This window comes from Penicillium malachiteum, assembly GCF_028827825.1.
Source record: "Penicillium malachiteum strain IBT 17515 chromosome Unknown utg000005l:1.0-9002435.0:326005.0-9005861.0, whole genome shotgun sequence".
Taxonomy (NCBI): domain Eukaryota; kingdom Fungi; phylum Ascomycota; class Eurotiomycetes; order Eurotiales; family Aspergillaceae; genus Penicillium; species Penicillium malachiteum.
The window spans coordinates 1,132,688-1,155,764 of NW_026643099.1; the positions used below are offsets into that span (position 1 = coordinate 1,132,688).

At 47.1% G+C, this 23,077-nt stretch overlaps 9 protein-coding genes across 9 annotated transcripts; 2 read left to right on the forward strand and 7 right to left on the reverse strand.

Moving 5' to 3' along the window:
- Positions 1-134: 134 nt before the first annotated feature.
- N7483_010463 (Ran GTPase-binding protein YRB1) lies at positions 135-1,255 on the reverse strand (the record flags this gene model as incomplete). The annotated part of the gene is made up of 4 exons (XM_057093890.1): positions 135-211; positions 278-406; positions 471-736; positions 990-1,255. 4 exons carry the CDS (start codon positions 1,253-1,255, stop codon positions 135-137), a joined length of 738 nt encoding a protein of 245 aa, XP_056939861.1.
- A 553-nt stretch (positions 1,256-1,808) lies between these two features.
- Positions 1,809-4,361, reverse strand: N7483_010464 (uncharacterized protein; the record flags this gene model as incomplete). The annotated part of the gene is made up of 1 exon (XM_057093891.1): positions 1,809-4,361. One exon carries the CDS (start codon positions 4,359-4,361, stop codon positions 1,809-1,811), a length of 2,553 nt encoding a protein of 850 aa, XP_056939862.1.
- A 2,879-nt stretch (positions 4,362-7,240) lies between these two features.
- On the reverse strand, positions 7,241-8,755 carry N7483_010465 (uncharacterized protein; the record flags this gene model as incomplete). Its single annotated transcript, XM_057093892.1, has 1 exon — positions 7,241-8,755. The coding sequence occupies one exon, from the start codon at positions 8,753-8,755 to the stop codon at positions 7,241-7,243; it is 1,515 nt and encodes a 504-aa protein (XP_056939863.1).
- A 1,710-nt stretch (positions 8,756-10,465) lies between these two features.
- N7483_010466 (glycosyltransferase family 15 protein) lies at positions 10,466-12,195 on the reverse strand (the record flags this gene model as incomplete). Its single annotated transcript, XM_057093893.1, has 4 exons — positions 10,466-11,219; positions 11,287-11,373; positions 11,430-11,821; positions 11,923-12,195. 4 exons carry the CDS (start codon positions 12,193-12,195, stop codon positions 10,466-10,468), a joined length of 1,506 nt encoding a protein of 501 aa, XP_056939864.1.
- A 2,025-nt stretch (positions 12,196-14,220) lies between these two features.
- On the forward strand, positions 14,221-15,420 carry N7483_010467 (PH domain-containing protein; the record flags this gene model as incomplete). The annotated part of the gene is made up of 1 exon (XM_057093894.1): positions 14,221-15,420. One exon carries the CDS (start codon positions 14,221-14,223, stop codon positions 15,418-15,420), a length of 1,200 nt encoding a protein of 399 aa, XP_056939865.1.
- Positions 15,421-16,077: 657 nt separating this feature from the next.
- On the reverse strand, positions 16,078-17,570 carry N7483_010468 (DMT family transporter; the record flags this gene model as incomplete). The annotated part of the gene is made up of 4 exons (XM_057093895.1): positions 16,078-16,368; positions 16,439-16,939; positions 17,013-17,363; positions 17,448-17,570. 4 exons carry the CDS (start codon positions 17,568-17,570, stop codon positions 16,078-16,080), a joined length of 1,266 nt encoding a protein of 421 aa, XP_056939866.1.
- Positions 17,571-18,371: 801 nt separating this feature from the next.
- rab7 (Rab family GTPase YPT7) lies at positions 18,372-19,409 on the reverse strand (the record flags this gene model as incomplete). The annotated part of the gene is made up of 6 exons (XM_057093896.1): positions 18,372-18,481; positions 18,552-18,699; positions 18,798-18,977; positions 19,045-19,140; positions 19,241-19,294; positions 19,380-19,409. 6 exons carry the CDS (start codon positions 19,407-19,409, stop codon positions 18,372-18,374), a joined length of 618 nt encoding a protein of 205 aa, XP_056939867.1.
- A 297-nt stretch (positions 19,410-19,706) lies between these two features.
- Positions 19,707-20,472, forward strand: N7483_010470 (ATG16 family protein; the record flags this gene model as incomplete). The annotated part of the gene is made up of 3 exons (XM_057093897.1): positions 19,707-19,791; positions 19,854-20,239; positions 20,314-20,472. 3 exons carry the CDS (start codon positions 19,707-19,709, stop codon positions 20,470-20,472), a joined length of 630 nt encoding a protein of 209 aa, XP_056939868.1.
- A 502-nt stretch (positions 20,473-20,974) lies between these two features.
- On the reverse strand, positions 20,975-22,549 carry dot1 (histone methyltransferase DOT1; the record flags this gene model as incomplete). The annotated part of the gene is made up of 2 exons (XM_057093898.1): positions 20,975-21,938; positions 21,996-22,549. 2 exons carry the CDS (start codon positions 22,547-22,549, stop codon positions 20,975-20,977), a joined length of 1,518 nt encoding a protein of 505 aa, XP_056939869.1.
- Positions 22,550-23,077: the final 528 nt, after the last annotated feature.

A 23,077-nucleotide genomic window follows, 5' to 3' on the forward strand; every position in this document is an offset into this window, starting at 1 on the left:
AAGGGAGTTGGAGAAAGCAAAAAGGTCGTGGTCCACGGGAGCAAGAAGCCGTCTGCGCATTGAGCGCATCACGGCTGCGAGGTCTCATACTCGTATGTTGAAGGTGAGGAGCTGGGAAATAAGAAACCAGCAATTTACTGCTCACCAGCGCTGAAGAGCTTCTCGTTCTCCTGCTGGGCCTTCTCGAAAGCCTCCTTGAAGAGGTTGGCGTCTGAAGATCGATTAGTCATTTACTCGTTTATCTCAACACGAATATATTAAAGGGAATGAAACTCACTCTCACTGTTGGCAAAGCGAATGGCCAGGGTCTGGGCCTCAGGCTCACCCTCGCTGACATCGGCAGCGGCGTTCCAGACCCAGCTGCGGTCACTGCCAACGTTGGGGCTCAACTTCATGTCGGGAACGACTACACCAATCTATCAGTACTCTGAAATATAACAAAGAAAAAAGATTTCGATGATTCCACTTACTGTAGTGGTTGGCGCAGACCTTGAGGGTCTTGTCACGACGCATAACCAGACGGGTCTTCTGGTTCTCCTTGTGCTTCAGCAGACGCACATCACCGGTACCACGCTCCTTCCACTCCTTGCTGTCACGGTCAAACTTGAAGAGCTTAGCGCGCATCTTGAAAACCTGCTCCTCAAGCTCCTCGTTGGTCTTGGTCTCGACCTTCTCAGTCAGGCGGATAACGGGCTCGAAGTGGACTTCGGGGGACTCGGGGGGCTTCATCATCGTGCTATGAAAGAGTTACAGTTAGTTAAAACCCTAAAAAGTCGCAAATATTCCCGAATTTATCGATTTGCAAAAGAATGGCGACTTGGTAGCCACCACACACAAAACGCGGGGCCAGGCCGGAGCCCCGCGCCCCATTGTTTTTCTTATGCTTTTGTGATTACTACCAGAACGCCATTCCATCCCGCATCCAAGACATCCCGGGATATAACCCTCGTTATCATTTGTCGGAGATTTTTAGTCTTACCTCCTCGGACTTCTGAGCCTTAGAAGAGCCAGAGGGCTCATCCGCACCCTCCTCCTTCTCCTCCTTCTTCTCCTTCTTGGGGCCACCACCGAACATGGAGAAAACGCTGTCGGAAGTCTTGACAGCGGCGTCCTGAACGGTCTCAGCAGCCTCCTTGGCAGTCTCGGTAACAGCCTCAGTCACACTCTGCTCGCCCTCACCAGTGGTGATCTCGGGCTTCTGCTCCTCAGGAGCGGCGGTGGTGGGGTCGGGCTTGGTCTCCGCAACGTCAGACATGGTGGATAGTGGTTGGGGTGATTTTTTTAGATATTGATAGAGTGAAATAAAGAAGCAGATAGTCAGCTAGACACCAAAATCTGGGTAATATTCAAGAAAAGAATTGGGGTTTGTTGATTAAAGGAGATGACAATGAGGGGGGAAAAATTAATAGTTTGGGTGGGCGGGCAGAATCATCTTGCCACCGCCTTTGGGCATTCTCATTGTCATTGCGCCAATGCGAACGCGAGGGGGCCCATCAGTCTAGTTAATCTAGTGGGAAATTTCGGGATTATTAATGCAATGAGGGGAGAGAAAGGAGCTGGAGAGTTGTAGAATACTTGATGGCTATGGGCTATCAGGGGAATAACAAAGAAAAGAGAAGCCGAAGGAGGGGGTAAAAACAACAAAAAGCAATTACAGTACGCCGCATTGAGTCCTCACTATTTCAAATCCCCCATTTCCCTATCCCTGTCCTAGTCGCCATAAAAGAAAACATTTCATAAATAAGCCAAATTGTCATGAGCAAGAGGGTGTTTAACAAGAAAAGAAAAGACATGGAGAGTGGATCCATTCAGTGTCCCGCACTATTCTCTTCGGAGCAAGTGGTATCTTTACCCCAAAGTCCCATGAAGTGGCGTGCGCGAGTCTGTGCTCGGCCTAGCGTTGCACCTTTTGCGCTTCGTACTCGGTCCATCATAGATCGAAGGTCCACTTGAGATGCTGACTTGCCCAGGCGACCCCAGGCATTACCGAGAAGGCCCATGGCCTCCTGATTGACATGAACAGAACGCGCATGTAGGATTGAGGACATGGATCGGAACCGCTGGATAATGTTATGCGTGATAACTTCCGAAAGTGATTTGGAGTGAGAAAGGAGGCTGTCTTGGGAGGGCAAACTCTTATGCCGAGGAAATTCGGCGTCGTCACGTAGAAAATGAGATCTCTTAACCACATCTCCCATGATCACCTGTAAATCCGTCGACAATCGACCGTATACCTCTGACAGTCCGGTTTGAGCAATCTGGATATCCTTGGTGATCTTCGAGGAGACTGTCCGAGCTGCTTCTCTCCAGTTCGAAATCTTCAACCAGGGCGTTCCAAAGTCAACAAGAATGGTTTGATTGACGCGTGTCTTGGTTTTCGCAACGATCGTCACATTGACCAACCCGTAGGCATCTTCTCGCTCCAATCGCAAAGCATAGACACCATCGAATATCTCAGCCAGTTTGTGAGGGAGAGCTTTCTCGTTGCGATGAACATCGATACTGAATCGTGGATGCTTCCTGGATGATGCAAGATGGCTAGAAGGCTTAATAACCAGATGGCAGTCACCAACTACCTGGATTTCAAAGATATCGCTGGGTGGTGAAGAGCTTGATACTGTGATAACATGAGCTGCGGACGGCTCGGAGGCAACCCAATTTGCAGGATCGTAAAGCATGCCTACATCGCCTGGAAAGCGTGTGGCTATGGAGGTATGTTCCACATATTTAAAGGGCAAAGCCGTGGATGTAATGAATGGTACTGATGCTGAATTGGAGCCGGCAGAAAGGGCCGAACCAGCAATCCATTGCATGATGAACAGAGCGATAGTCTTCACTGCCGCATAGCCAAGAGAGAGGGCAACAGTAGAGACAAGCGTCAAGGTGACAAGACGCAGAATTGCCTCCATTTGCGGCGATCGAGCTGCATACAGCGGTGAAATCCATTTGAAAGGGTTCTTCTCAGAGTTGACGAATGAGTATGTGGCTGTTGGCTTTGGCATATCAGTAGACACTTTTTGCGTCTTCTTGGGATAGAGATCTATGAGTGAGGCCAAGTTCCTATTGAGCTGGCCTGGAGTGATGCTTTCGAATGTCTTTAAATCGATTGGGTAACGACGCAAAACCATGGTCTCTCCTGTGTCTGCATCTCGGGACTCCAAACACATATGAAGGCTGCTCTGGTTAAGAGGGATAATGTCGCCCGCTTTCTCCCAGAGCGGCTCGTCCGAGATCACCATTGCGGGGATTCCATGACGTTCCAAGAAAGCGTGAGCGATGCCTCGAGTTTGCACAGCAGGTGTATCATCGCGGTTGGAGACGAAAAGAATGGCAACATCCGGTAACGTCCATTCTGTAGAAGAAGACACCATGTAATCCTCTCCATTCCACCATGAGCGACACGAGGGACGGTTCTTAAACGATAGGTTCAGCGTGCGAGGTTGGTTAACATGAAGCTCTTTTGTGGCTTCCACACACTCATCCACCACGAGTTGGACATGGATCGGAAGGAGTTCTGCAAAATTGGGGACAGCACCGGCTCCAAAAGATGTTGGTACAACGTGATATCGAGAGGATTCAGCCGAGCTAGTCGGTGACCCTGTGCACGAGCTCGAGACGAGGACATCGCCAATCTTATCCAAGACAATGTTCCGACAGTCCGGCTGGCCGATGTACAGAACACGGAAGGGCTTGTCCAAGGCCAGGTTCTGCTTTGACATGGTCTGCTGGACTATTGCCGTGATGATAGCCCCAGGAGGGCTGGACGGTAGACGGCGTTTCATCTCCGATGCCACGGGCTCCTCAAAGATGCGGATAGTATGTTTCAGTTCGACTCGCTCCATCTCAGGCCATTTGTCAGGTTCCACAAACTCGATCGAGCTGATCGACTGTCGATGCGCGGGTATAGTCGTCAAGTTGCTATCATCGATGGCTGCGGGGGTGAACAAGCCCGGAAACTGTGGAGGGATGGGGTCATAAATATCATCTTGGTCTTGATTGCTGTCGCCATCCTCGTCTGGAGTATCTTCGTCACTCGGCTCGCCGACTTCGCTGCTGCTGTACCGTTCATCCAGGCTAGCTACATCATCCGGGGTAGCTTGATCAATCAAGGACCCCATATCTGTCTGCTCCGAACGACTGCCATCCTCCGAGTGTAGATCTGAGACGCTGAGCGTTGCCCAGCTATCCTCCAGGGATCTAGGCAGAGGCTCCAGTGAGCTATCAGAGGCCATATTGTTGGCAGGACGAGACCGAGATAGCCACTCTTCCACGGAGGCAGTTAGCGGCGGGAGGGTCGGGTATTGTAGATGGGCGGCGTGAGCGCTGGTAGGACGCCTGGGCGGCTCTGGAGCGTCAGACATGTTTTGAGGATCATAGAGGTAAGTTGAACGACTGCCAGAAAATATGAAAAGCCAACCAGTTTAACTAGAACGAACAAGTAGAAGAAAAAGGAAGAACCTTGAAAGATAACATACTGGAAGAACGGGGAAGCATGTGCCCCCAATAAGGTGGGTCCGCGGGGGGTAGGAACTGTCAGGTGCTTTTAGTTTCTGACTCAAGGCAAGGACCAGAATAGGTAAGGGGAGTATTACTTACTTCAAATTTCAAGAAATAAATAGTTTAGAACCAAGGAATATTATGGTGCTAAAGTATGGGGGGGGGGGGTCTCAGTTTGAAAGAGAAAGAGGAGAGGGGGTTGAGTTGATTTGACCGTTGGATAAAGTTGATAAGCAACAAGAAATGGCGGGGTCACATTATTTAGTGACGCAACTACTTATTTAAGTCTCGAAATTTCACTCTTCTAGTTTCCTTCTTCTACTTTTTTCACCTTGAAGAGGTTTTCTATTTCCCCCTCCCCCCCCCTCCCCCTTATACCCAAGATGAAAAATACACTGACCAACTTGACCAGTCAAGTCTTCTACGCGGCATTGCGTCGATAAAGAGCTAAGAAATGCGGGAATCTCCACTTTTTTACGCCCCACTGAGAAGATCATACGCTGCCTAATTAGGCAGATATGGAAGAGCCCTGGAGAGAGACCTATGAAACCCCGATTTTTATATGCACCAGATTTTGGAGAAGCCCTGAAGAGTTTGCATATAAAGTGTTACACACTTACATTATTCTACTCATGTGCCATGGCTCAGGGCTCTCTGGACTCGCACCAACATTGTGAATGGGACTGATTTAAATCCACCAGTAGGCTCATGGGACAGATCACGATGTAGAAGTACATCTATGGTATAAGAAGAGCAGACAGCACCAGTCCACCCCACCTCATCTTACTTCAAGCTTCAATTAGTTTCCAAGGTTTCCTTGTCTATTTTGACAAGACAACTCAAAAGCAAGCATCTAGCATGCCCGAAAGAACCCCTGACAGCTATTTGAATTGCTTCTTATGTCTGCACTATGTCGATAAAAGTTGCATCAAGTCATATTATATCTTTCAAGTGAACCATGAAACCAATCATATGGAATGTCGAACTCAACTGGGTCACCAAACTCCATCACAGTATGAAGCTACGGCTCCAGCATTAGATTCTCCCCGGACATATGTTCTCCATACTCGATGTCGAAATTTGGTCGGCAATCTATCGCAAGGAATGATGGGCTCTCTAACTGACTTAGTAGAGCCCACATTTCTAGATATATGCTCTCATCCTCCACCTAAAAGTCTGAATGGTGGATTTTACCATGCTCCACCGCCACTGACTACAGGCAGAGAGTCATCAACATATGTGAAATCCCTGGCTGTAAAGGCTCTTACATTTGGCCCTCTTCATGAAAGATGGCCTCCAGAGATATGGCAAATGATTCTGCAATACGATATCGGTCGTCTCCTTTTTATTATGCGCGTTGCAGCCCAGCTAGAGAAATCCGGCCTTCGCCCTGCCTTCATTCCTCAGAGTCGATTTATTATCACTACATTATCACTATCTTCATGTGTGATTCGGATCCACCTAGCGACCATTGGAGGGCGCACCTATATTAGTCGTCTTTCAGATCCTATGGCAACTGATTCTCTATCGCCCCCATATTATATGTGGAAACCGCCCAGTCTACCTAATAAGCTAATGACAGAGATCAAGGAGAGTTTAAAGGTTAGATACAGGGATTTTATCATTTCCGACTGTAGGTATCTTGCTGTCAAGAGTGACGGCATGGGCATCGTCGACATAGCCTTTAAACGTGTCAACAAAAGGCCGCATTGGATCTTGAATATGACTACACAACCTTTCGTCCCTGAAATTTCAGAAATTCGAGATGCAGATATTCAAAATCTGACTGTCATATCTGACGTATGGTTATCTTTCCGATGATACTCACATAAACTGACATATTCGTCCCATGAAGTCGTTGAAATGCCGTGCCATCGTCCCATCAAATAGAACCGGTACCGAACCATTCTTCTATAAACGACCATTTCCCCCTTCTGATGCCTGGATTGGGCCAGCAATTTTAGGCCACCATAAGTGTGGTGCCAGTGATAGACTACTGGGAGCCACTGGAAGAATATGCATATCCAAAGCCGAGTACATTCCATTCTCTGGGATAAGCAACATTGCTTTGGAGTTCCAGGAGTGCAGCGCAGAGCCTTCTGTGCCTTTTGTTCCCAAGTTGAAGTACATGAGATCGCTGTTTGGAATTAAAACTACCACGAGACCTATTGAGTCCAAGGATAGCAGAACCTCGATTTCCATTCTCAATTTCTCGCGGCCTCCACGATCTTTGAAGGTGGTGATTTGTCGTTGCGCGATGGACGTCAAAGATCACACATTCCTTCAGGTATGTCTTATTCTAAGTTCAGAAGGACTTGAAGAGAAGACGCTGAGATTAGCTATTAGTTTGATATTGAGGGTACATGGCAGCCTCCTCTTCTTCGTAACGAATATCCAGTGCATGAAAGAGTAGTGAATAATGTTTTAGGAATCTGGTGCGCCAGCCTTTTTGCAAATGAAACTCTCCATGTTGGTATCGTCACGGCTGAAAAGCAAGACCCTTCAACTTGGTCTCCTTTGCTTGACTCAGTCCATCATTTAGTCCAGATCCAGGGGAGAACCTGAGTTCAACTCATCGAAATTCACGTTAATCAAGCATATGTAGATTGGTATTCACGTTACTAGCAATTAATCCAGAATATTTCAAATTCAAGTCCAAGCTGGGTGTCTTAATCGGCTCTCTATAAAGTACTAAAAGCACTAGTATGTACAAGGCAGGCGACTCCTATAGACTCACTTTTACTTATTCAAACTCAAGCACCACCAGATCAGTCTCTAATCCATCTCCACCAATCTTTTGCAAGTGCCCATTAACCAACTTCCATTCCCCAGCACCCCAAAGCACTTGCTTAATAGACTTGGCTCCCACCGGCAACTGCACAGTAACAGACGAAGACCAAGCTGGCGTCTGTAAAGACAAGATACTAACCAGCATATAATCCCCAACCTTCCACCCCGCGACATCCATCTTCGAATGTCCACTAACCTGCAACGCAGTCGTCGAAGCACCCAATATAAATCTTGCAGCTTCATCACCCGCAAGCACGCGACTCAACGCACCCGTCACATTCGCCAATTCCGTACTTGTCGGCCAATCCCACATAACGATTCCCTTAGCATTATGATTCAAACTCAACATCGTCATCGTGACTTCTTCTTCCGCTGTCGGATACCTTGTCCAGAATGTCTCATTCCCAAATGCCATCGGCACACCCCAGAACGTCTTCGGAGACACTCCTAACCAATCCTGATACTCCGCAAACCGATCCAGTCGTACCGAGATATCCTCAACCGTTCCTTCACAATCATCACAGCCACAGCATCCATATGTCGTATTACAAGGTGTCTCATAAACAGTTGACCAACTTGTATTCACAGCAATAGGGTAAACATCCGAGAGAATGATATCAGCGCCGGAGGAGTACTCCTCGAAATAGAAGTTATAGCAATTCAGACAAAGCGAAACAGGATGATAAGGATCAACCGATTTGATAAGGTCGTATGTGATTTTTGTAGCGTTAAGTGGATCACTCTGTCCATCTGGTTCGTCACCTGTATACCAGAGTAATAAACTCTTCCGATCCTTAAGAAGCTCGACTTGTTCACGGACAGCGGTTAGGTTCTTATACGTCCATCGCATATCGTACATAAGCCAGAGACCCATTTCGTCCATTTTGTCAAGGAAGAAGCTCAGTTCCGTGAAATTGAAGGCTTGGTTCGCGAGCCCGTCGTTTGGAACAAGGTGGATGATGTTGTAGCCGTCGTCTTTGAATTTCTGGACATTGTCGATGGATAATTCTAGCCAGCCGTCCCAGCTAACATAGTATGAGTATGGAAGTAATGAGCTCCATGAGTTTGAGGTGCTGGTGCTGTCGCTTTGTACTAATAGTCCGCCGTATAGACTATCGACTTTTGTCATACTGCCACCGTCGGTTCGCTGTGGGAGATGGTATAACGATGTTGTAGCGGTGTAGACATGCTTGGACCCGGACTGAGTCGCTTTCAGAGTTACATTGTATGCCTCGAAGCGAGCAGGGATGTCATGGAGGGAGAATTCAACCTCCACAGAAGTGGAATTGATTCGCACGGTGTCCTGCACACTCAATTGGCTCCCCTCCACAGAGATGGAGATCTGCAGGTCCTGTGACCCATGACTCTCTGTAGTGCTCTCGCTGCCCAACGGATCCCCATTAATGTATGAGATCCCCGCATCAACAATGAATGATCCTGTCTTTTCTGTACTTGTATACAGACTCATTCGCGGACGGACTCGCAGATCTAACAATGGTTCAGTAGATTCGATAGGGCTATCCAGCCAACCACCCGGGTTGAATGAAGCATTTCTAAAAGACCCAATTAGAATCATATGTCCACGTTGATATCAATGAAAAGTGTTCTCACGTAGGGTAATATGCTTTTCCACACCAGATATCAACACCTGGAGGGTTATTGAAAGCGGCTACGACGCCGAGTAAAGAAAAAAGCCAAAACATTGAGTCAATATGCAACTTGGTAGAGGAAAGAAGCTTTGAGTTGATCCATGCAGAAGTGGGCGAGGGGTTTGTTTATCAATTATGCATCATATCATACTACACCTCCTCTTCTCTCCACTCCTTGATCGGAGAAATTCCCCCCCACATTACTAGTACTTCCCCTCTTGAATGTCACCTTGCTATCCGACGTTACTTGATAACAACTTTGAGACTATCGTTAGCTTCATGTTCAATCGTGGGACCTTGCTTAACTCTATGCATTCCCCGCATTATGATGATAACTGCGTAGTACGATTAAGTTGTACCTGGGTCACAGCATGATGGTGTAGCCGAACCTTGTACTATTCTCAGGTCCTACATCTATCTCCGAGTCTGCTCTACTAGTAGCCATAGAAGTGCAACATGCTATCCACTAGGTAAATGACTCGGAGTTCCGAGACCTCAAGCTCTTTGGTAGCATTGATACTAGTGACCTTATCTTGCCAATCTCGGTGACGTACTTCACGACCTCGTTTCGTCTCATGTTTTACTTCTATTGATCTATTATTTGAAGACTTGTAAACAGAAGACATTATACTGATCTCATTCTCGCGTAATTCACCGATGATTATTCCATACTCTATAGACAGCCATGCTCGATTGGTATTTGCGAGGTTTAGAGGCAATGCGGATGGGGAGAGGTCTGTGGGATATACCACAGGACCAAGGATGATTGGGGGGGAAAGACAAGGTATGTACATTTCATGAATGCATGCTGGAGTAATCCAAAACCACAAGAGAGTGCAAGTATCAAGGGGGCTGGGAGAAGGGGAAGAGGCAACTGGTAATAGTGACAGGGTGCAAAAAGAAAAAAGAAAAATAAAAAATTTAATGGGAAAAAAGAAACAATAAAAAAAAGACCAAGATGAACGGGCTGAATGCCATCGTTGTCCCCGGCATCCAGCCCACATTGCACTGGTGTTGATCTTGTCACTGAGATTGTGCTGCGTGTCATTTTGCTGGCTCAAGCGACCTATGCGCTGATAGCCCATCGATCTCACCATGTGGGTGTCTGATGATACAGGCAGAACAGTCAATTGTCAATGCCGGGGACAAAAGCCATAAATATACCATCGAAGACAAGAACTGAGGGTCCAGAGTCAACGATGGCTGCCCGTCGTCACAAGACCCGAGAAAAGGAGAAAGAGATACAACACAGCCAATCCCAAGACGTGGACAGCACGCTAGATGAGTATGTCAACATGGATGATGGAAATGATCACGCCATCTTCCAGGTAATAAAAAAAAACAAGCCGTCAGATCCGTGAAACGCCGCCCAAAAAAGAACCCCGACCATCACAACATGCAGGTTTCAGCATTGAAAACTCCCAAGGGCGAACCCAGGTAATGCTCGCAGCTGAAGAAGAACGCATGAACAAGCAGGTAATGAGAAAAGATGCAACAGATCAAGGCGGGGGAGCAAGTGGAAGCCTCATTTATGGTGAAGCCCAACCGCCGGCCACCTCGACCCATTCTGCCAGACAACTGCCTTGCTTGCCTTCAACATCAACAATGTCAGTGTCACAGCGGCATCGACAGCCAACACCGTTCTCCTTGACTGGATCAGCGGTCGCCCAGTACTCGTCTTCTTCGATCCGCTTCTTCTCATCCTCGGTAGTCTTTTCAAGGTAGGGCTCACGAGCAAGCTGTCGCGCCGGAGCATTTGCCGGGCAATGCTGGATGGTGGTGTGTCGGTAGCCGAAATCACGGAAGTAGTGAATATCCGCTGGGGAGAGGAGAGCACCGGCAGCGAGAGAGTGGATAGGAGCATCACCCCATCGTTCCATCCAGAATCCACCACTGCGATCCATCATTGTAAAGAAGTCTTCGTACTCCTTGCTTCGGAACCAATCCAGGCGTGCAATCTCGAAGTTACTCCAGAAGTGACACATGTTGTAGCTCTCGCCTTCCATGGCCTCAGGATCGATATCATCAAGGTTCTTGTCACCGGGTTCGGTCGCCAGGATCTCATCGGGGAGTTTCTCCTGCTTCTGCTCTCCCTCGGGTGGGACTTCCTCCTCAGCAGGACGTTCCAAGAACATTTCCCAAAGACCCTTCGATTTGAGGTTATTCTTTCGCTTGTAGGCCGATGCGTAACGGAAGATGTTGGGGACTGTTTCACGAAGTTCTTTCACGGCGATAGTGAAACCGTATGTTTTGTTTGCCTCCTGCATTTTGATAAAAGGGTCACTTTAAAGCAAACAGGGTTAGTAATTGAAGAAAGGCAAAACTTGCACCAAGATGGAGAGATTCTTACTAAGTGATATCACAGAAGTACTTGATCTCGGGCTCCAAGCGCCAGTACCACTCGTATTTCATCAGGAGTGGGTGCTTGTAGAAGTGCCTATTTTGGTGGTCAGTATGTTTCAACATTCATTTTGAGTTGGGGGGTCCAAATACCCTGAGTAGAATCGACACATGTGGTGATAACTCTCCATGCCACCATACATGATAGCAGCGTCACCTTGTTTGCGAACACCCTCCTTAGCAACCTCAGGGTCCACCCAATCGGGGAATCCCCACATGCTGTTATCGATCTTGCCAAACTCGACTGGGGCGCTGGTGTAGTTCTTCACTGTCGCCATGAAGTCTTCGTCGAAGTCGCCGTCGTTGAGGAAAACGTAAGGGTAGTGGAACCAGCGGTTGAAGTGCCGCTCAATTGACTTGAGCGACTGAATCACACCATCCAGCTCCTTATTTCTGGCAAGGACGACAAAGGCGGCGTTGGCCTTGGGGCCGTTCTGTGCCTCCGGGTCGATGGGCATACAGCCGGTGGCGAAAACCTTATCATACTTTTCGCTGATTTTTCTATTTCCCACCACATACCAGTCAGCCATTGAACACGGTGAGGGGAAATAGCCAGATCGCATTCATCTTGAGGAGCATAACTGACCGAATTGATGGCGGAGTGCCCGCGGGGATTAAGATCCCTCCGGGGGACGAGGGGTGTCGGACGAAAAAGTAATAGAATGAAAACAATTACAAGGCATGGAAATAGTAACACAAAACCCAGGGGTATAGAAATGGAAGAGTTGCCCTTCAACCTGATGCGCCGACGGAAAAAGGCGAAACGGCCGGAAGCCCGGCCTTTCTCCCGAGGTTCATCGTCTATGGGAAGACTCGGCGCACTTGGCAGCCGCTTTGCAATGCGTTGAATGAAGCCCATGAGTGCGATTATGGGCCACTCGTCGAAGACCCCACGGGTGGCCAAACAGGACCCGAGTAGATTAGCACAAGGCTAGGAAATTATCGATGGGAACCCCCCCAGTTGCGATCAGGGGTCGAAAGATTATCGGGGATTTTTCTGAGCGAATCGAGCGGGATGGATGCAGTTGGAGGGAGAAAAAACGGATCTGGTCACGATAAAACGATCTTCCGATCTCCCACGACAAAAAAACGAGTGGCCGGAGGAATGCCTCCTTTCCTGTTCCCCCAAAATGACCTTCTCAAAGTCCCGGAGGTGAGAAAGGTTGGGTCACACACAAGGAATGACCTCAGCAGTGGAGGAGACGAGAGGTGTTGTACATGAGATGGAGAAAAGGGGGAGGGGAATAAGGTGGTGAAGGAAAAGGAGGATGATGGGGGGGAGAAGAGATGGGGATGAAGTTGACGACTCTGCCAAGACCCTTCTAGGGAGGCGCAAGCGTTGTGGCCTTTTTGGGACAGTTTCACACCCGAGACCGTTATTTTTCCCGTCGGTACCAATTTATTAGGTGGAGATCGGTGAATTAGGAGATAGAAATGGTATGACGGATACAGTAATTTATGGAAGTTCTAGGGGCGAAAGACTCTTTTTCTTTTTACGTGAGAGATGAATTTAGGGTGTTTTTTTTGGTTAAATAAATTTCACTTAATTTCTACTCAGAGTCTTTATATTTAATATTTATTTCATATTAGAATGAGATTTCCAGATATTCTATTATTCTTTTTAGACAAATATTATATGTATGTTCTATGTTGCAGGGGAAAATTGATATATCAGATCCTGTTGTACTCTGTACACCGTAGTGTCTTTGTTAATTTCTTAATTTCTTAATTGCTTAATTTTATTTCGGCCCGTGGTCATTGGTCGCCCCTGCGTATCTAGGCTGTGGTACTGTACGTCCTTGAGAAGCTTGCACTTTTATTTTAACTGTCATTATTCCACCTGGTATATGAGTTGGAACTTGAAGTTCCTCTATTAATATCACCTGACATATACAAAGTACACTGTGATCAACACTCCAGATGTCTGTACAGTTCAATCATGCATGCAGGAAAAGGACTGCTGACTAGTATAATTTAATGTTTACGGCAATACTAATAGACACACTACTTTCTATAGTAGTGGCTCTCAAGTGCTGTCAGCTATTACATTCCTATCTTTCTGCAATCTGTCATCATCCTGATACTAACCCAGAGTACCAGTAAAAGAAGAAATTTCGAAATTTCCAAGATCAAAACAAGCTGGGACTAGTGTGTGACGATCGAGGGTCCAGATGCCGTTGTACCCGCTCCCAAATGAGTATCTCTGACTACCTTATACATAGAGAGACTGTCCATAATATTGTAGTGATCAAGACCTGAGAGAAGTAAGATGATATTCAAATTAGATTTGATATATATTTCATAGAAACTGATTGGACTTTCATTCAGATTGTACCTTACATATAACAGGGTCCAAATGAGGCTCCACTTCATTACGGATGATGTGGCCTGAAGGGCGGGTCTGGAGTCTGGACCCTTGCAGTTGTTCGTGTGCATGTTTACTGGAAAGGGTGAGAGAATGAGAATGTGGAAGTTCACATTCAACATCAAGATAATGAGTATTGAATACCTATATACATTATGGAGATGCCTATACATGTCTATTCGTCATCATCATGATCTATTTTAGAAATATCACGGGATTACACTTGTTGCCACGCGCAGGCATCACTCGATTCATAAGAGGAGGGATCACCCTTACACCTCCAGCTTGGGTACTTCTTCCAAAGTGTTAATATTCATCTGAAATTCGACATTTTCCTGGATCCATGGCTTTTTTAATCATTTAATTTAAATCAAGGACGATCGTCGAATTTTTTGAATTTTCTTCATATCGCGGGGTTCCCCCTTTTTCTTCCGTTTCAAATGTTTTCTTAGATTTACTGGCCTTCTCTCCCTAATATCCTTGATGCTCTCTAACTCTCTCTAATGCTCCATTTTCACCATGAATTCGGTGCTATCTCGTCCCTCATTTTCTGAGGGACTTGGCAACAGATCCCCCGCCATACAGGTTCCTGATCATCATCTCCGCCCGCCCCCATCGCGCAATGGCCAAGTGAATTTGGATACCTTCTCCCCAGTCAATGAGAACGGTAGCTTTGAATTCGACCGTGTACTGAAGAGTGGTCGGGTCTCTCGACGCGTCGCGCATAAACATGTTTTCCGAGCTTCATGGAAACCAGCCTACCTTGTCCTCCGCCCGAATCTACTCTCCGTTTACAAGGATGAAGAAACTACCCGGCTCCGCGTTTCTATCAACCTCTCCGACGTGACCGCTGTCGCTCCCGTGAAATCCCCACGGTCTCACCGTCAGCATGTCTTCGGAGTCTTCACCCCTTCCAAGAATTACCGCTTCGAGGCCCTCTCCAAACAAGATGCAGCCGACTGGATCCTTCGAATTCGTACCGAGTCCCCCGCAGATGAAGACGAAGCTGCCGTAGCTGCTCTATCGAGAAACGAGAAACACAGTACCCCAGCTATTCATAAACACCTCATCGATGACACCACCGATCACTCTGACTTCGAGCTTGCCGGTCGTCCTAGCTCCCCCGAAGGTCGTACCCTCTCCCCAGGCCCTCGCTCCTCCCGCAAACCCCCTTACACGCAGGACTACTCTGGAAACGATGTGACATCTTACTCCGAGCTCTCGGACGGACCTCCGCCAACTCGAAGCAGTCGCGGACTACGTTCAATGCCATCAATTCATGCTCTGTCCATCTCTGCGCCGGAAGAGAGACCCATGTCCCCATCCCTGCCGCGAGATACGAGCAATCAGTCTGAATTGGGCATCCAACGAGATCCGGAGCGGGTCATCTGCCAGGGGTATCTGCAGGGGCTACGGATCAAGGGCGCGGTGCGACAGTGGAAACGACTTTGGGTAGTGCTTCGTTCGAAGAATCTCGCCTTTTACAAGGATGAACAGGAGTACTCGCCGATCAAGATCATTTCCATGTCGCAGGTGATCGATGCAGCGGAAGTCGATCCCATGTCTCGATCCAAGACGTTCTGTCTTCAAATCATCGCAGAGGAAAAGAGCTATCGTCTCTGTGCACCTGATGAAGAGTCTTTGGATCGTTGGCTGGGTGCTTTGAAGAGCATTATTGTTGCGCGCAAGAAACTCGAGACAACTGCTTCTACGGCTTGATTGTGGTATCGCTCTACATCCCCTCTTTTCTCCCTGGTTTTGATCTTTCGTTTCCTTTCCTCGTCCCTCATATTCGCCATATCTGTTGTTTTCCTCAACCATGGTCATTCTACTGCATTGCCATATTCTCATTTTCCACCCATCCCCATCTCTTTCGTTCAATCTTCATTTCTCTTGTTTCATTATTCCCTTTCAATATACCCAGGGTTTGTTGTCGTTAGCGTCTCCGAAAAGGTGAAGGCGTTCAACCATTCTTTTTATTGTTCATTGGCGAGGAGGTTTTATTTGGCATTCGTTTGTTGACAATTGACCAGTCAATTCTTTCTTTTTCTTTTACTTCACATATGCCAGCATTGATTTCATGTATTACTTAATAGTAGTGTCTAATTAATCAATTGAGGGCATTCATTACATTTCATTCCAGATTATCTGGTGGCTACATGCATGTACTAGAGATAGAGACATCTTAGGTTGATCTCGAATTGATATTTGTTCTAGAGCTAGAAGAAATCAAACCACTCTAGCAAAGGAGTAAAAACAAAAGCTTCATAATAAGTCTTGGAAACGCTTGCTTTGCTTTGAACGAATAAAAGAAAACAACATATCCTCCCGAGTCTTGAAAACAATCCATAATTCTGTATGTTAGGTTGAGCATGATCAGCGATCTTCAGTAGGAATACTTGCATAGCTCCCAGAAGATGATCTGGTCGCCTCAGCTGCTTCTTCATCAAGAGTCTCACTTTCATGATTAACGACAAGAAACGATAAAAAGACTATCGCCGCGCCAACCCAGTATAGCGCACTCGCATATTGTCCCTGTAGGATAATCTGCCCCACCAAGGACAAAGGTATAGTTAAACTCAAGCCGACCGTGACGACCAAAGGTGTGGTAAGGAGCATAGCATAAGCCCAAGCAACGTCAGAGGTAAATGAAGCGACCGAGTTCACCTATAGTCCCATTAGTACTCAATACAACCGATAAAAACCAAATCCACGAGGGTTAAAGAGGGGTACATACCAGAATAATAGTCCACACACGATTCGTCTCCGGCAAAGACATCGTCTCCACGTCAGCCCAATGCAAAATAAAGAAGCCAGGCCACATGAAGATAAGATTGAAGAGACCAACAAGCCCAAAAAAGAGCGACATGTTCACACGCGACTCATCACCGACCTGTCTCTTCATCACAATCGTATACACACCGTACAAGATTGCGCTAAAAGCCGCCATCGCATCACCGAGAGCAATCTCCGCAACCGTCTTATGCGGGAATGAGCCTGAACCCTGATCATTCGGCGTGGTCTCATCTGTATCGGGATTCGAAATGTCCACTCGAGATATCAGAATAATACCAATGAGAGATGCAACGACACCGAGAAATTTCCGGATCGTGAATTTCTCCACGCGCAGACAAGCACCGAAGATTAGAGTCCAGACACCACTGGTAGAAGTTAAGATAGTTGTACTTCCAACAGTCGTATACTGAAGACATGCCATTGCGAAATAATTCGCGGCAAACTGGAGCAACATAGGTTAGTTCGTCGCTTTCGAGTAGTCTTATCTCTCCATGAGACTCAGAGGATGATCTTACCCATAGTAAGCAGAATTGAAAACTAAGTCGTGCGGTTTCCCTTAACCCTAATTTCTCATTCACATTTCTCTTGGATCCATACCTCACGGAATCCAGATCACCGCTAATTCTAGCCGACTCATCAACAGATACCCGGCGCAAGGCTCTCGATTCCTCAATAGTCGCTGACGTATCAGCAGAATCCATGAGCCGTAGCCAGGTCTGGAATGAGTCGACCTGTCCTAGTGCACCAGCACGCCATAGACGAAAGGTTCGGCTTCCAAGGACACCGAAAAGAGGCGCTGTGAAGAGTGAGGTGTTGATGTATGTTACGAAGAATGGCTTCGGGTATGTTTTGTCTGCGAAGATAGTCTACATCATATCCGAGTTATTAGTGAACTGTTACTGTATTGGATCTGGTTGCGCAAGGGAATTGTCGTAGTGTGTGGGACGTACACTTCCTAGGAAATTCGAGGCTGTCCAGAGGACTACCACCAATAGGAGAAGACATATTCCGAGTGTTCGTCTTGCCATTCCTAATCTGGTGGACTGTTCTGGTGAGCTCAGGTTGGAGGCCATTATTGCGCTTCAGGGATTATGGTAAAGGCCGCCCGAGCGATGGCGTGCCAGACCAGTCGGCGCGGGACTTAGATGAATTGGGGCGAATGCGATTGCAAAGACGGAGACAGGATCCAGGGCATGAGTTCACGAGGGTGTCTGGCGCTTTGGGAGAGACTCAGGACTCAAAAGGTGACTGCGCTGGAGAAACTACTATTACTAGTAGTAAAGACCTCCCGTCCAGCAGAAGATGTGCGCGTGAGGAACCGGGCGGAGATGCCAAGTCGTGTGCGATGAAGATCCGCGATAAGCACCGTGACAGTCCTATCAGCATTAAGGGTCTCGGGTGATCGCTCGGGGTGTCTCATGACAGTTAGATCTGGGGACAAATATGAGACAATTAAATTTTAAATCTATACTTCAGAAATTGTATTTCTTGTAGGCTATTTGTGACTGATATTTGGAAAGGAATTTTTTTCATGTTTTGTTCTCCGTGTGAGGCTGGTTATTGACAAGTTTGAAAAGAATATATCGACTGAAACACCAAGACATAGTGCACTGAACCAAAGAACATGTGCTGGTCATTAGTAGGACAAAACCCTTATAAGTCAAGTTGTCCGTACTCAAAAATCGATCAAAATAGAAGACCGAAAACAATCTACAGGAGACAAATCCAGAAAACAATCCATGGAACTTCTCTACCGGGGGAAACCATCAGAGGGACATGGGAACCACCAGCAATGATCATGATGAACTCCAAAGGAAAAGCAGAAAGAAAGTAGAAGAGGTCGCTTAAACGTCATGAGTATCGGGGCGAGTAGATCAACAGGCACAGCCGTCGCGTTCGTTGTCCAAATGGATGTTGATAGGGTCGCTGAACTCGCCGCTGAACTCCTCGGCCTCTTCTTGTGCGAGCGCACTGCGGGCAATGACTGGAAATTATAGTATCGTTAGGAACTTGGCGTCCTGCAGTCCAAAAAATATCTTGTATAGTAGACTCACCTTCAAAAGCCTGCTCGACGTTCAAGGCCTCCTTGGCACTGGTCTCGAAGTACGGAATGCTGCCCTTTGATTGACAGAAGGTCATAGCTCGTTTCGAAGAGATCATGCGCTTGTTTTCCTCCACATCGATCTTGTTACCAATCACGACCTGTAAAAAGCGGCGGGGGTTAGAATTGAATCTCATTTATACGTTGCCACTTGGGAATGCCAAAGAAGAACCGCCAAGTCCATATGTTGTAAACTCACAAAAGGGAAGCTTTCCGGATCCCGTGGGCTAGCCTGGATCAGAAACTCATCCCGCCAGCTGTCAAGGGCTTCGAAACTCTTAGAGTTGTTCACGTCGTAGACCAAAACGCAGCAATCGGCACCCCGGTAGAAAGCGACACCCAGAGACTGGAACCGTTCCTGACCAGCAGTGTCCCAAATCTTGATTATCTCGAATTAGCCATTGGTCGGATGGGTACTAGCGGTAAAACCTCCCGGTAGCATTTACCTGCATTGTTACTAGCCGGTCATCGACCAGCACTTCTTTGGTGAGAAAGTCGGCTCCGATAGTCGCCTTATAGCTTCCACTGAACTTCTTATTGACCTTTCCGTTTTCAAAAAAAACATGTTAGCTCGGCTGGAGCGGGGAGTGTTGGTAGCGGCTGAGGAGCTATGATCCACATTGACAATAGGGGACGACGTACATATTGGTTCATCAAACTCGTCTTTCCGACGCCACTATCACCAAGGATAATCACCTATAGTAATAAAGAATTGACATTAGCATGTTGCTGGTGGAAACGGCTATACTGGGGTCGAACGGAGCTGGTGCGGAGACCTTACCTTGAGGAGAACCTTCTTTCGTGACGCCATGGTAGCGGTATGTCTATGAATCTCAAAGGATATAGGTCAAGCGCAACCTATTGAAAGAAGAGAAAAGCTATTGTGGGAGCCCAGCTACCTCAATAGGTTGAGAAGTGGGTGCAAAAAAGTAGCAGAAGAGCGTCGTTGGAGAGTTGGAGTTGGGTTGCAGCGGATCTGATGATGCACGAGGGTCCCAGGCGGTCGAGGGGGGGCAGTTGAACACCTGATAACAGATAGCAACCTCCCCCCCGACATCATCGCATCCGAACACATTCCCTAACTCGTCGATCATTTCCCCCGCGGCCGATGGCCCACTGGAGAGAGGAATATTTCGCTGCGTTGGCTGTTCGTGATCAAAGAGAGAAGGCCAACCTCGCGCTCTATGATTCCTGTTTGTGCTTCTCACGAGTGTTTCCATTTTTAGATCCACTGACATATAGTTCTGGGTACTAGATACTCGTCTGGCCGATCGTACAGCCACGCTTGCAACTTCCATAGACGCAGATTCAACCTCTCCAGACGAGCAAAGATCGTCACCTCACAGTGAAGCTCAACGTGCCGGTTCTTCGATTCAAACATCCAAGAAACAACCGGCAGAGGGTGGGCCCTCCCCTACAGTACTTTTGAATACCACGCGCGCGGACTTGGCCGAGGCACAACGATCGCGATCCGAGTTACAAGAAAAGCTCAATCAAGTTACTACTGAGGTAGAGAAACTTCGCAAGAGGAATACCAAAGATGGCCGACGCATCAATGCCCTAGAAAGTGAACGGCTGCAATTGTATTCCCGTCTTAAGGACAGGGACGAGGAGCTAAGAGGAAAGGCAAAACTGCTCGAGGTAGGGAAAGCTTCCTTTGATCCCCTCAAGTCCTCTCAAATTTGTAATCCCATAATTAACGTCAACTATAATAGGATTTCCAAGATGAAATGGCAACTCTCAATCTTCAATTAAACATGGCCGACCAAAAGTCGCATCAACTTCAACGTGAGAACCAGGAACTGGTTGATCGTTGGATGAAGAGAATGGGACAGGAGGCAGATGCGATGAATAATGCCTCTAAGTTTTCCTAACTTACGAAGGAATGAACTTACACAAATAGACTGATTGATATCCCTGGAGACTAAATTTACTATGCATATAGAAAGGCAATTTGAAGCACTATTTCCTGCGCTTTAATTTTTTTTGGTCGTATTTTTCCCATGAACACCAACCTAAGGTTCCGACCTGAGCGTTCAGTTATTCGATTCGACTGCATAACAATAAGAGCATCGGATATATAGGATAAGGATAAACAACCTTTATGCTAATAGCCTATTTCCATATCCGACTCCGAGTCTCATTCTACTAGTAACTTATGAACAATACATAGGCGTCGTGATATCTTAGAGACGAACGACTGGGTCATATTGTCATCATATACAAGTCAAAAAAATGGTATCATATACATAGAATCAAGAGACATGTCCAAGAAAACAAAGTAATGTACAATACCGGAAACCCCCACAATTTACATAAACCGAATAATCGAAACTGTCCATCGTTGAAGAAAAGTAGCCTTTGATTTGACTTCTCTCACAAAGTGCCGTCTGAAAAGGCCTTCAGTCGCGAACTGTCCTTGGTAGCAATGAAATATGTTCCACCAACGTCTGTCCAGCTCACGCTGTTGGACCAGTAGTTCTTCTGCTGAACCTTGAGGAGGTTGATTGGAGAATTCAGGTTTCGAGATTGAATCTTATGGCCGGCAGGAACAAAAGATTTGAGGGAGACAATCTTGCAACCCTCTTTCATATCGAGAAAGTGATTGATCAACTCATTATTGAGTTGTGGTGTAAAAGCTTGGTTGTTGATGAGAATCACATCAGCACGCTTCAACACGTTGACAATACTTTCTTGCTCGAGAAAGTCGCCACGAACAAGGTGGGTTTTTCCTGGAGCGATACCCCAAAGCCGGCAGCGTGCCTTAAATTCAGCCTGCTGCAACTCGGCTAGGTCACAAGCGTTGGTCATCATCTCGCAACCCCAACTCTCACATCCAATCTCAAGGGCAGCCTGTAGAACAACGTTGCCGACGCCAGATCCAAGATCGACAAAGACTTGGCCTGACTTCAACTTGGTTTCTTTGAAGATGTTACTGATAAAGCGCGGGAGTAGTTCGCCGTACACATTATCAGTACCATTCTCATATTGTCGTAGAGACTCCACCCGAGGGGAGACAGTCCGCGCGTATATTTGAGTTAAAATGCGCTCCACCCAAGGTAGACCGATACGTTGGGTTTGATCCAGATGCTTTGCCAAGCTTCCATTGGTCCTCAAGCGGTCGATTGCGTTGTTGTAATCCGCAATCGCTTCACGGAATTGGGGTTCGGATGAAACTGCAACAGATCTGCGTAGTCGCCGTCTAATGCCATTAGTCTCATCGTTAAATTCCGCGGCTTCATCTTCGGGGATATAGTTTTCGGAGACGGTCTCAATGACCTGGACGATATCGTCGATCGGCCGGAAATCATCGTTATCGCGAGGTACCATGCAGTCGAATCTAGAATGGAAAAAAGTAAGTCTCCGATGATAGTCTAGGAAGAAATGATTTATTTACCTCTCTTTCTGTGAAGCGCTCGGATACTGCAACAGAATCTGCGCAGGTTTGCCTTGTGCTCCAAATGCCGGCTTGAATTTTCCAGCCTTCTGACCCGAAGAGATATCGGCGGCATGAACCATCTTAAACGGACGAGAAGCTTCCTCCGAAAATGCTTTCACAGAGCGAATCCGTCTCTCGGGATCTGGTTCCGCACTGGCGCTCGTCCGCGCTCGCTTTCGCACTTCGAAAGAGGTATCACTGTCGCCAACATCGTCATCGTCATCGTCACTTGAAAGTCGCTGTTCTGGCGTCGGCCGTTTCCGACCACGCGTCGGGGTGTTCAAGCGTTTAGTAGGGCGAGTATCTAGGTCACTTGAGACCGAACGGGCCTTGAGCGCGGACGCCTTGCGACTTCGATCCGACGAGGAAAGGATTCGTGGGGAAGCGACGGGAGTTTGGGAAGCAGACTTCGCTGGAGGGGCTGGTCGTGCCTGAACAACTTTGCGGACTTGGGATTTCTGCGGCTGTAGAGAAAAGGTCCCTCCTTTTTGGAGGTGATCGAAAAAGCCCATCGAGGTGGGATGCGGGCGAAGAATGCACGTGTATAGACAATATGAAAATGTGGCAAATGACGACTAAAGTATGCACTGCATGAAGATGAAGAACGCAAAGTAATGTATAGATCCCCAGGATACCCCGAGGATTTCAAAATGATTTCAAGGCGGAGTTGGAAAGAGAAGAAAAGAGATCAAAGCAGAAAGTAATCGATAAGCACAAGCGCCACTCGGGGAAACCGCCGCGGGATTTGGGGGGCTCTTGGCGTTTACCACGCTTAATGCACGTTTAGTCCACGTTTAGTTCACGTTAGCTCATGCTTAAGTCTTTAATTACAAGGATTACTACTAGGAAAGTAGCACGGGATCTCTATTCATCTATTTAAGATAAATATAAGAGTATATTATGAATATCGGCCTCTACATACAATACATACTGCTATTTTTATTTGATTGCATCAAAATTTGAATCATTAGGCTGCTCACTGTGCTGAAGTGTTTCATTTCGGACTCGACCCCTGGAGCATTTGTGAATATTGAAACTCA